The sequence below is a fragment of the Engystomops pustulosus genome, chromosome 3 (genome assembly GCF_040894005.1).
Source record: "Engystomops pustulosus chromosome 3, aEngPut4.maternal, whole genome shotgun sequence".
Lineage (NCBI taxonomy): Eukaryota > Metazoa > Chordata > Amphibia > Anura > Leptodactylidae > Engystomops > Engystomops pustulosus.
The window spans coordinates 41,959,318-41,971,907 of NC_092413.1; the positions used below are offsets into that span (position 1 = coordinate 41,959,318).

Here is a 12,590-nt window from a genome sequence, read left to right on the forward strand (position 1 = left end):
AGCTATAAGTGTTATTCTAAAAAGCGTTTAAGTGATAACTACTTCTATCCGCTAATCACAAAAAAAGTTTTTCTTCAGTAGTGTCGTACAATGCAAACTAATTGTATAACACATGGCTCCTTTAGGGCACTTTGTTATTAATAAAACAAAAAAAAATTGTTGTAAAAGGCAACCCCTGGTTGAGTTTATTCACACAGTGCGGTAATTCTATTAAACTTTCACAAATCAGAACAATTCATTTACATTGCGTTCAGTCACAGAAACTGCTGCATGTGAGCTCTGGAGCATGTTCATACAGCAAAAACTAAATCTGCCGTTCGTTTTTGCCCGTGGCAGATATATACTTCAGTTTGCAATTTTGAACTCCTGTAGATCTGCCCAATCTAGTGGTCTTACCTAGTGCATCTATAAGTGCACACACTGAATGCTACCTTCTGGTTCAATTCTGGCAGTAAAGGGACTAAAATTACTACTCACAAATCGTACTCTTTCAAAATGTTTTTCTAAAAAGCAAAGTCACACCATTACCTCTGCCTTTCATGGCTTACCTACTCCAAATCTTGTGGACTAGTAGTGGGCCTTAGAAAGATGCAGTGTCAAGATGGCTCCGCTGTAAGTGGCTGCGTGTGCATCAGCTCCGGCTTTTACCCCCACCCCGTGGCCCCAACTTGGCACTCTTACCCCATCACCCCCCTTCACCACCAAGCAGATCCAGCAGGGAGCTTCATGTTGCACAACTGGGTGCAACAGAGCATCGAAACCTGGCAGCCAAGAACACCAGTATCGACTTCATAGGAACACCTGAAATGTAAGTGATCACAACAAGTGCCTTACCACAAGTCAAGGGGAACAGTCTAGCAGTAGCCAGCATCAGACAGCTTAAGCGCCGATACTTGGAAAAAGTAGAGCTACAGGCAATGTCTCATCTGCCAAACCAACAGCAGCACAACACTGTTTCACCACAACGCTGTAGCACTGCATTGGCGCCCCGTGTATGTCAAGCCTGTGTCTGTTATTGTGACTGGTGTAACTTTGTATGTAAGAACGTGCCTTTATACACGTGTAGTGTATTTATGGAACTGTAACGTTAAGCCTGCAAATTGTGCAACAATTGTTAGGACACTGTGTACAAAAGAATTTCCCTCAGTGGCTCAATAAAATATCAAATTGTGAAGTGACGTGTGTGAACATGTCCTACGGCAGCGGTGCTGAATCTATTGAACAGATGGCGACACTCTGAGCCCTTTCTGTGGGTACCTGTGCCATGGCTGTAGCAGTTTGCCAGACAAACTGCACAAGGAGCAATGAGGAGTAGATAGAGCTGGATTATTATTAGAGACCCTGAACCAGGTCCAGGGGATTCTGCTGGGAAATGACAATAATAATGCAGATTTCCCCTCCTTCATTCAAAGGTATTGCTATCCTCAAGAAGGTGATACCGGTGGCAGCTCTATCTGAAGTATTGCCCCGCCAGGACCTTACGATTGTTTTCATGGATAAAAGATTAAGGTCGATTGTTTGTGTAGAGCATCAGCTCACTGATGAGAGCAAAGACAGTTTACAGAAGCGCAGAGACAGACTTGTAGTTTCAAGACTGATGTGTCATACAGTCTTTATTAAGTCTGCAGTCACAGGCCCAACATATGCAGGATCATAACGGGAAACCAAACAAAATACAAACAAAAGACCGGCTTGTCTGAGCACTTAGCAGTGGCAATATTGCTTCCTCTCACCATCTCCTAGCTCTGTCCAGAGAGAGCCCTCCCATAGTGCAGATGGGTTATGAAGCTCTGGTCTGGATGCAGGCTAACAAGCTGCATCAAGTCTACACCAGAACCTGGATTAATCATCAATGGCCAACCTTAGCATGTATAAATAAAAAACCTAGCTGGAACATACATGCTGTTGATGACCTTTCCAGTCACTGCCTTACTTCAGTTAGAGATCATATGATCCTCACTGCAGCCATTTTATGGACAGGAATGTCTGGCTGATGAGGTAAAAGACTGGAGGCTTCACTATACATATCAAGAAAGCAGAGCAGAACTAATAATAGATGTATATCGGTAAGTAATTTGATATCCTGTCCCCCACACTTGCATACAGGTTACAAAAATCATGAGGTAAAGTGGCCAACCCCTTTAACATGGACTTGCCAAGTTCAATGTGTCATAGTCCGTTGCGATGCAGTGCGCTTTATGTGACAGAGTGTAGTCCCAGTGACACTACATGGATCATGCACTCCTGTCCATATTGTTCCTAGGTGCAATACCAACCAGAGGAAAAAAAATAGCCACCTATTCTTATGATTAGTGAGCAGTTATGGATGGGCAAGGGGTGGGAGTCTAACCTTATTCTCAGCTGCCTAAAGTGGTCACAGCACTTCAGAGTCCATAGGCTGTGATCATTTGGCCTGGTTGCAGATCAGTTCCAGTGCCTAGATAAGTACCACTTTTGGTGGACCTGCCCACAGATAAAGAACTACTGGCAATCCATAGTGTCAGAAATCAATAAAATCTGTCTACCAGCACTGAAGCCAGACCCAAAATAGATTATACCAAATAACACACTCATACCCCAAAGGAAAACCTCCCGACGGTTCTACTAACGGCGGCAAAACTATTAATCCTTTAGCTTTGGTTGTCTCCCAGCCCGCCTACTAATCACATGTGGACACACAATTTTCAAAAGAACACAAATTTAATTGCAAAACTACACCACATAGGAGGTGATGTATCTGGGTCCATTGCTACAACGGGGGGAGATTTATCACAAACATGCACAAGTAGTGAAGTTTTTGCTCAATTTTATGTTTGAGGTATCTGTGAATTTCCCGTGCAAAAACCATTGCAAAAAGGCAGAAATTGAGTCCCATAGGAAGGCATTTAACACTGTACATACACTGGACTATAAATCAGACTGGTGGAAACCTGCCAGTCTAACACATAGATAACTGCTCAAAATACTGCCTAATGATACATCTCCCCCAATGTTTGTATCCTAATATGACACATTATCCCTGCGTTGATCCATTGAAACCCTTTTACACTGCACGCCTCTTTTACAGTTCACTTCTGCGTTGGGGCAGTCTGTTACACTCTCCGTTTTAGGAAACCATATCGAAAACTAAGAACAGAAGGTGAACATAAAGTCTCCATTCACTTTGTCCCACACTGCCTTCAATGTGCAGTTGGTTGCCTTCCCTTATAATGAGAAAGAAGAGACGGGCTGCCGCACATTTTGATAACAGAAGAGGGGAACCGGACCTGCTGAACGCCGGTGTGAACTGAGCCTTAGTTGCTGCATTTCCTATTATGTAATGCATCTGATCTTCTTATCTGCAGGTTAGAATGCAGCTGGCAATTGAAGAAAGTTCTTCATGGATATGTGCATGTTGTGAAGCAGGTAAAGAAAACATTCTAAGTCTTAATTTGTCAAAAGTGTTAAAAATATATATATAGTTATGATAGCAGAGTTAAAGAGTAGCTGTAAAGTTACTGACAATTAATTAGTTTTGAAATAGCTGGAGAGAGCGTATAACAACAAGCTCAACGATACTTGTATCATGCTGCTGGCTTCTTCCTAGCCTTAGATTCTGCCTGGAATGTCTATCATTCCTTCTTATAAAATTATATTTCGTTAAGGGCTCTGAGGTCAACATGCATCAGGACAGCATGTTTGTAATTAGACTACCTGAAGCATGTGATGAGAGTAGAAAAACATAGCACACACCCCTTGAAATCTTTTGCTTTTCTTTTAATTCAAGTGCCTTATATACATCACCACCACTAGATAAGTATATTTGGATATGAAGAAAACAGATCACATTGTACTTTGCAAAGTTTCGGTCATCCCGACCTTAATGAAACTAGATCTGTATCTAGAGAGGGGAAAAAAAAAAGAGTGGAGTGTAGTTTACAATAATGGAGTCATATGTATACACAATCTTGGACATTCCATGTGGTAAAGTTACAAGGAGGAAAAGTATATTGATCTCTGTAAAAGATAGATTGTATATTAAGATGTCTTAGTGAATTAATATGATGTAATATAGTCTAGCATAAGCTGATAAATGCTGTAGTTACGTGGTAACCACATATCAATGGGGTGATCTTACATAGGCATCAATTAGTAGGAGGAAAGGATATAGTTTGTAGTTTGTATAGAAGAACAATGATCAATAGTGAGAAGTCATTAAATAAATGCTTATAGAATATAATCATTAAGTTAGGCAGAGTGAACTTACGGAGTATAGATAGCATTGGTAGCCTGGAGGAGTAGAGAGGAGGTGTCATCCGCTATAGATGCTCTTAAATGCCTGAAAGATGCGGAAGTTCGGCAGGGCATGAGTTTGGGCAAGTGCTCGTGAAACCGGAAGTTCGGGCCCCGGCGCATCCCCAGCCCTAATGTGCGTCCAAGGACATGGAAGATTGGGTATCCAAGGAGATGCATCTGGCGGCGCACTTGCGCAGTGATGGAGCCAGGAAGCTCATCCCGATTCTCAGGAAATATTGCGGTATATTGGATCCATCCAGGCCCAGTTGATAAGAGTGAGGAAAAGCAAAATGCCAAAATGTATTGTGTATAGGATGATGTGAGAAACTATCGCTGTATACTGCAATATTATGAATAGAGGGAAAGGAAGAAAAAAATAATGGAACTGAGAGAATGTCAGAATGTGAAAGGGGACTGTAAATGTATTTTATGTAGAAAGCAGAACAGGGATGGGGAAAATGTCAGTCCATGTATACTATTACCATATACCACAATATCTATGTGGATGGATCAGTCCCTTAGACCCTATCCACGCTATTTGTCATTTCTTCTGTAAAACAAGGAAAAATGGATAAAGCTTAGTAATCGAATAAATCAAGTTATGTAGTATTCAATACTTTTGATAAAGTCTTTGGCATGTCTGTTCAGGAAAAGGATTCCTCGGATAGGTCCCCTTGGTTCTATTGTTTGTAAAGTATGAATCCAAAAGGATTCTCTTTTGTCCTAATAAAGCGGTGCGATTTCTTCCTCTTATTTACGACAGAGAATTCTTTATTGGGAAAATGACTAAAATGCATGCTAATGCGTCTGCTTATTGTATACAAAAAAGGGAAAAAAAGAATTCGAATCACCCCCCTTTCCCAAGAACTGATATAAAACTAAATAAACAGTCAAAGTTACAAACATGTTATGTATTGCTGCATCCCAAAATGCCCAAACTATGAAAATATAAAAAAACGGTTATTCCCAGTGGTGAACCCGTAACGGAAAATGGGTCTCAATTGTCTGAAACGCGCCTTTTACACCATTTTACATCACATAAAAAAATGTCATAAAAAGTGATCAAAACGTCACACAGTCCTCTAATTGGTAGCATTGAAAATGTCAGCTCATCTCGCAAATAAAAAATAACACCTCACACAGCTCCCTACACCAAAGTATGAAAAAGTTATTAGCGTCAGAAGATGGCACATTGTTTTAATTTTTAAAAACTTATTAAAACACAATAAAACCCATATAAATTTGGTATCACTATGATCGTACCGAAACAAAATATGAAGACCTTTTGAAGGTGGAGAGCAAAAAATTAATGAAAAAATGCTGTGACGCAAAGGGGTTAATAAAACTATCCCATCAAGTTAGTCTCATGTGTCATGAAAAAATTGGTCATGATACAGAAGCTGTTCCAAAGATGGCCTCATTAAAAAAAAGAGCAGAAGAGCGCTGCAAAAATTGACCTGGACATTCAGGTACCAATCCAGTCATGAAAGGGTTAAAGCATTTCTTTAAATATTATTATGTTATTCAGCTGGAAATTGTATGACCAGTTTGGCCCCCATTACAGTGGTGTGAATGAAACCTAACCTCGGTTTTGACCTTAAGTCCGCGACATGTCATTGGAGTAATCTCAGGACCAGGTCATGAAGGTGGAGGTCACCTCTGAGGCCAATAATTGGGAGCAGTAATGTCCCAATTGGAATGGTCTGGGCAGGACTTTCTGTGCTTTATCATAAGGATGTGTTTGAGAAGCCTGTCATAGTAATTTGCTTTAAAATTAGAAACATGATTACATTTGATGTGCAAACTTTATTTCTAGTTTTGTTTAACTCTGGTCAAAAGGTCAAAAAGTTTTTGCAGAAAGACTTATTCTAAAATAACTTGATATAAGACATTTGAAGCTGAAAAGTTATATGTAGAAACATATATTTCCTTATGATGCATTTTGGCGCTTGCATCTCTTCACATCCTCTGTTCTGATTAACCCGATCATGTCTGCTTTTAATATCTCCATCTATGGAGTAGACTTTTCTATACATTTTTTACGGACCTTTGTTCAAGTGCAAAGAATATTCTAATTATACTAAACCACAAAGAAGAGACCACGCTACATACAGTACGACAACTCCTAACATAAAATCAGTCATATATTGATAACGTTTTTAAATTATTTTTCAATGGGAAGATCACTTTATTTAAGATGCTGAAATTTGAGAAATTTGCACATACTGAGAGGGAGGGTACAGGAAGTGCGTCATTCAGGTCCTGCAACCCCCAAGAGTATATTACTTTTTGGAGGCTAAAAGACCTGCAATGACATCATGATCACATGACCTGCAGGGAAACTCAATTACAAACCTCCCAACTTTTCTGGATGAGAAAAAGGGACAAAATGTGTTTTCTCCCCCCACCCTGACCACGCCCCTAACCACACCCCAAATTTGCTTCGGCCAGAGGGCTGAGCCTTGTTCATACACACTGGGTGTTTGCTACATAGTGTAGCAAAGGCCCATGATCGGTGCTGGAGGCGGTGTGTGATGTCAACAATTTTTAGGGAACCTACCACTACAAATCTACCTATAAAGGTAGATCGGGTGGTAGGTGGATCAATAGGACGTGAGGATAGCCCTTTTAAGGGCTAATCCTCACGTCCCCGCACTTTTTTGAAAAGTTTTATTATCCATATATTCAAATTTTCTTATTCAGCTACTGGGCCGTGGAGTAGCCGCATCTGAAGTTACACAGGGCGGCTACTCCACGCCCCAGTAGCCTTTTTTCTCCTCCTAGCGAAAATCTTCGGCATGCAGCTACAAGGAGCTGCGCGCCCTCGTCCGACGAATCTGCTGTCTGCGCAGAACAGCAGGCCCACGCCTGCGCGGTCACTGCTCCGAAGCCAGAGCTGCACAGACACCGGCCTGCTGTTCTGCGCAGACAGCAGATTCGTCGGACGAGGGCGCGCAGCTACAAGGAGATTTTCGGTAGGAGGAGAACAAAGGCTACTGGGGCGTGGAGTAGCCGCCCCGTGTAAACTCAGATGCGGCTACTCCACGCCCCAGTAGCCGCATAAGAAAATTTGAATATAGGGATAATAAAACTTTTCAAAAAAGTGCGGGTCCGTGAGGATTAGCCCTATTGATCCACCTACCACCCGATCTACCTTTTATAGGTAGATTCGTGGTGGTAGGTACCCTTTAAAAAAAAAAAAAAAAAGCCTGCAAGTTGGTTAATAGGGCTTTATAGGAACCTGTCACTATCTGTATTTGTGAAAATGTGGTGACGGGTTCCCTTTAAAGCCCCTTTAATACTAGTTTACAAATAGACCCAAGGAGAAAAGCGTTTATAGATTGAATTTCTCCCGTTCTTGTCTTTCTTAAGAGGTTACAACAGAGTCAGAACCTCGGCAGCTTTATGATGGAGCTGAAGACCATATTGGTAAGCGGCATTGTTATTCATCTTACTAAGCACAAAAAAATAAACTGTTCCTCAAATTAATAAACATGTTGTCAGTTATTTGTCATTGTCCAGCAACACAAAATACAACACAACACCGATTCCCCCTTTATTCATTTTGTTTGTTTATTCCTAACAATTTGGTCTGGGTCACTTAACGTCTCTCAACAATCTATGAAATATTTTTTTTGCTTCCGTAATGGTTTTATTGACCGAGAGCATATTTATTGAATTTTCCTACATCTTGGTCTAAAGGGAACCTGTTGCCAGACCCATTTTTTTTTACTGGGGACGGGTTCCCACAGAAACATTACAGTATATTCCATAGTTGACAGTTATATAGTTGCCTCCTTGACAGATTCCTCAGCCGAGTTGGGGAGGGAAGGGGGGGTTGTGCTGAGAAAATTGTTTACAATTAAAAATGTTTTAATTTCCCCCCCCCCCCACATTCAAAAGTTTTCCACTGTAAATGGGGCATCTATAAGAGAGCCTGTTACAGGGGGAAAGGACCTTCTCCTCTGATTAGTGTTTGAGCAGGAGAAACTACCGTGTTTCAGGACTTTTACCGCAGTCAGGATTGAGTTAATCACACTTGTAGTTAGAAGTATTATGGTTAATTCTGTAACTTTTTTTTTTTGTTATCTTTTAATGTTTAGCATTGCGTGCAAGGGAGATGCCCTGTACAATGGGGGGGAATTTATCATGATTGGATTATCCTATGCTCATCTTGATTTTTATAAAGAGGGATTTACCCCTTATTGAGTTAAGCACATCGTCACCAGGAACTGATCTGTGCTTCAACTAGCGTTAAATGTCATTTATAATTTAAACCCAGATTTTAATGTAAATTATGTATCTGGTTACAACGGGCCACACTCACTCTTGTTAAGCATAAAGGATGGGGAGTGTCACCTAATTGATGGAGCAGTCGGTCGAGCATCTGCACATCTATTGAGTAGTTTGAGAGTGTCAGAAATTGCATATCCAGCACTCGCATTTACTGCCTATATGAGTGCCCGAGATACTGCCAATTTCTGACACTCCCATACTATTGAATGGAGTGGCAGGGCACATGCTCGACCTGAAGATCCACCCATTAGTGTGAACAGGACTCCCTTAATCTGGATTGCTGGCAGTCCTGTTTTAATGATTGGGAGTCCCAATAGTTGGACCCTCACTGATCAACTTGCTCTCCCCGGTTATGTAGATTGGAGGGTAACTTGTACAGTTGTTACAACCCCTTTAATCCCTGACTTTTCACGAAAGTTGCATGGACACACTGGTCCTCAAACAAATGACGGTAATATTTAATATGGTCTTTACTGTAATAATCTGTTGCAAGAAATAAGCTTTTATCCAGGAGGAATAGTTTTCTGAACACGTGGATATGTTATATTTCAGGACGCCGCTCTGAAGAGCACAAATTCAATAGAAGCGTCACCGGCTCCGCAGTATTATTCTTCCCTTGTTAAGGACATTGAGACTTTAGGCTGGGATAAGTATGTTTGGATGTTCTTTATGTTTTGTCTTGTTCCATGTACGTTGACCTGTCAGGTTTTTTTTTTTTCCATTCGTTAACTGTACAACAGCAGTCGGGATGAAAGGCTCCTTACATTGTACAGTTATTAAAGACTAAATGGAAAAGGGCAGCACTCATGAAGTCCATGAAACATTAAAGTAAAATCTCACTGATTTTCACACAACTGGTCTCAGCAAAGACATTAATAACACATTGCTACGACATTATAGGTTTTGGGACAAAAGTTTTCTATAAAAGTTCCCTATGGTGGACCCAATGCAGTTAGTGGCCAATCATGTGACCTCCCAAAGGGGTCAACGAGGTCCAACCCAAACTGATAAAACACAATTTGAAAGCAAATAATTAATATAGTTTGAGCAATGAAAAGTTCTACAATTTTCCTTCATCAATTCCTCAGTTTTCTAGATCTATGCTCGCTGTTATTCGATAAAAAGCTTCAATGCTTACTTTCTGTGGATAAACACTGGTCCCTGCTCATGTGATGTCGCACAGGTGCACGGCTCGTTATATCCCTGGTCATGTGATGTCACACATGTGCACGGCTCGTTATGTCCCTGGTCATGTGATGTTGCACAGGTGCACGGTTCGTTATGTCCATGGTCATGTGATGTCGCACAGGTGCACGGCTTGTAATATCCCTGGTCATGTGATGTCACACAGGCTCGTTATATCTCTGGTCATGTGATGTCACACAGCTGCACAGCTCGTTATAACATTACTTTCTGTGAAACTAAAGAGTCGTGCACCTGTGTGACAAGTAAACTCTGAAGCTTCCTGTGGAATGACAGCAAGCAGAGATCATGTGTCCTGCCGCTCCATTCAGTAGTATGGGAGTGACGGAAATTGCCAAGCATGGTGCTCAGCTATCTCCAACACTCCTATGCTGGAGATGGCAGAGAGCACGCGTCTGGACCCCCCCCCCCCTATTCTCTGGATGGTTGGGAATCAGTTATTATGATTGGTGAGAATCAGACTGCTGGGACCACAACCAATCTGCATGTGGATAGGGGATAACATGCAAACTTGGCACAACTCCTTTTAGGGACATAAGTGGCCACTAGAAGTGTTTGGTGGCAGTGTAGTCTATCGGCCGGCTCTGAGGGAACAGTGGCTATCAAGCTGATGACTATATAACCAGTATAAACACCTTCTAGCGTTTTAGGATACCCTCCCCCCTTTCTCCTTTAGATTTAAGGCAGAGCAGATCTCCAATAAACAAATGTATTTCTTTTCACGGTTTGTGAAAATTCTAATAATTTTATACTTTTAAATGTTTATTGGAAACGGCAAAAGCGCTCTCACATTTACAATGCAAATATGTCTGTCAAAGTTTAATCTCATTTAAATTACCTCATCTGAAACTTAATTACATTGTTCAGACTTGGGCAAACAGCAATGAAATCTCTTGATAGCGGGCATTTAGAGCAGCTGCATCCAGGCACATAGTGTAGATACCAGTAGACTTAGCAGTGTGGTTATTTGTTTACACCTGCTATATTGCCATTCCAGATACAATCCAAAGACCTATCAAATGTGTTTTGTGGGGCGTAATACATAATATGAGAATTCACTCAGTATATTCACTTTCCGGTGAGCACAGTCCTGCTACCAACATATCCATCAGATCCATGTGCTCCTAACTACCCATTGGAGGCTAAAAGAGGATCTTCTTGGCCTCTATTAAGCTGCTTTACTACTCCATATACTGTGGGCATCCTACAGAAACGTCTATTGAGCAATGTGTACTAGTATATACCCTTGGCATACACCCCAAACATACTGTGAATAGTCTACTCTAACAACGCCATCCATGTCACAGTACAACTTTCTGGAACATCTGTATAGGGGAAGGATGGTGTTTCCAAATACGTTTCTCTAAACTTGCTTGTTATTTGGGGTCCGTGTGCTGAGATACATAGGATCCCTCCCCATTATATTTCCCAGCTTCAGAGTCCCAGCTATGTATTAACTTACAGCACAAAGGCCCATTGTGGGGGACTATGCAGTAGCAAAAGTTGCCGGTAGCATTTCTGCATGCACATAGTCACATGACCACTTGGTGTTTTGGCCCACCAATCGCTGCTTGTTGGGCTCTGTTCACATCTACATTGGTCACGCCTACTGTTCTGCTCCATCATAGGATCAGCAACAGCTTCTGAGATACCCAGTGAGTTGCTGTCCAAGCTTTTGTCATTTACCAAAGTAAAGTGGTGTAACCTGCGAATACAGTATGACAGATGCTCCTAATGGAGTCTCAACAGCAAATGATTGTGAAGACACAACTATATTTCACAGCAGCATTTTTATAAAGGAAATCTACCACCAGGATGAAGGATTGTAAACCAAGCACACTGACATACTAGTGTGTGCCCCATCTTGCAGGATCCGCTCTTCTTTTAGCTTCCAATACCCTTACAAAAAAGGCTTTAAAAATGATGGAAATAAGCCTGAGGGTCTCCAGGTTCCATTAAAATCTATGGAGCCCAGAACCTCTGAGGCTTATTTGCAAAATTTTAACCCTTTCCTGATGCGCGCTGTAATAGTATGGCGCGCGCTGGGTGCGGGTTCATGGGCAGAGCCCTCTCCATAGCCGGTAATATGCAGCAAAGACTTACCGGTAACGCCTATGATCGATGCTAGCACTGATCGTGGGTGTTATCCCGCCGTTTTCATTTTTGTACATGTATGAAGACAGTATGACCAGTATGTCAGTGTGCTTGGTTTAAAATCCTCGATCCTGGTGGTGGTATACAAATGAGCCTGAGTGGCTCCAGGCTCGATAGGTGTTAATGGAGCCTGGAGCCCCTCAGGCTCATTTGCAAACAGTTCTTTATTTTTGTGGTAGATGCCCTTTTAAGTAAAGGTAGCTTTAAAAAAAAAAAAAAAAAAGTGTGTATTTAAATCTTTTATCTTGTACTCGAGTATAAGCTGACCCGAGTATAAGCAGAGTCCTCTAATTTTAACACCAAAACCTGGAAAAACCTATTGACTCGAGTATAAGCAGAGTGTGGGAAATGCATTGGTCATAGCCTCCCAGTATATAGCCAGCCCCCTCTAGTATACAGCCTGCCCAGTCCCCTGTAGTATATAGCCTGCCACCCCCCCAGACAGGTCCTCTTCTATACCGCGATGCTCTGGCGTGGTCAGTCGCAGGGATCGTGATGGAAGCCGCTCGCTGACATAGTGTGTGCCGAGCTGCCGATGCAGCCGGAGCATCGCGGTATAGAAGAGGACCTGTCAGGGGGGGGGGGGGTGTTGGAGGGTGAGTACGCTGTTTGTTTTTTCTCATGACTCGAGTATATGCCGAGGTAAAGTTTTTCAGCACTTT

General features: G+C 41.8%; 1 protein-coding gene across 2 annotated transcripts in view; it reads left to right on the plus strand.

Moving 5' to 3' along the window:
• The window catches only part of FANCL (FA complementation group L), a 51,480-nt gene that overhangs the window by 8,034 nt on the left and 30,856 nt on the right, over positions 1–12,590 (plus strand). For both annotated transcript variants that reach the window (XM_072140597.1, XM_072140596.1), the window contains exons 3-5: positions 3,345–3,405; positions 7,648–7,704; positions 9,124–9,221. In XM_072140597.1, the coding sequence (XP_071996698.1) occupies positions 3,345–3,405; positions 7,648–7,704; positions 9,124–9,221 (216 nt within the window). The remainder of the gene's footprint in view (positions 1–3,344; positions 3,406–7,647; positions 7,705–9,123; positions 9,222–12,590) is intronic.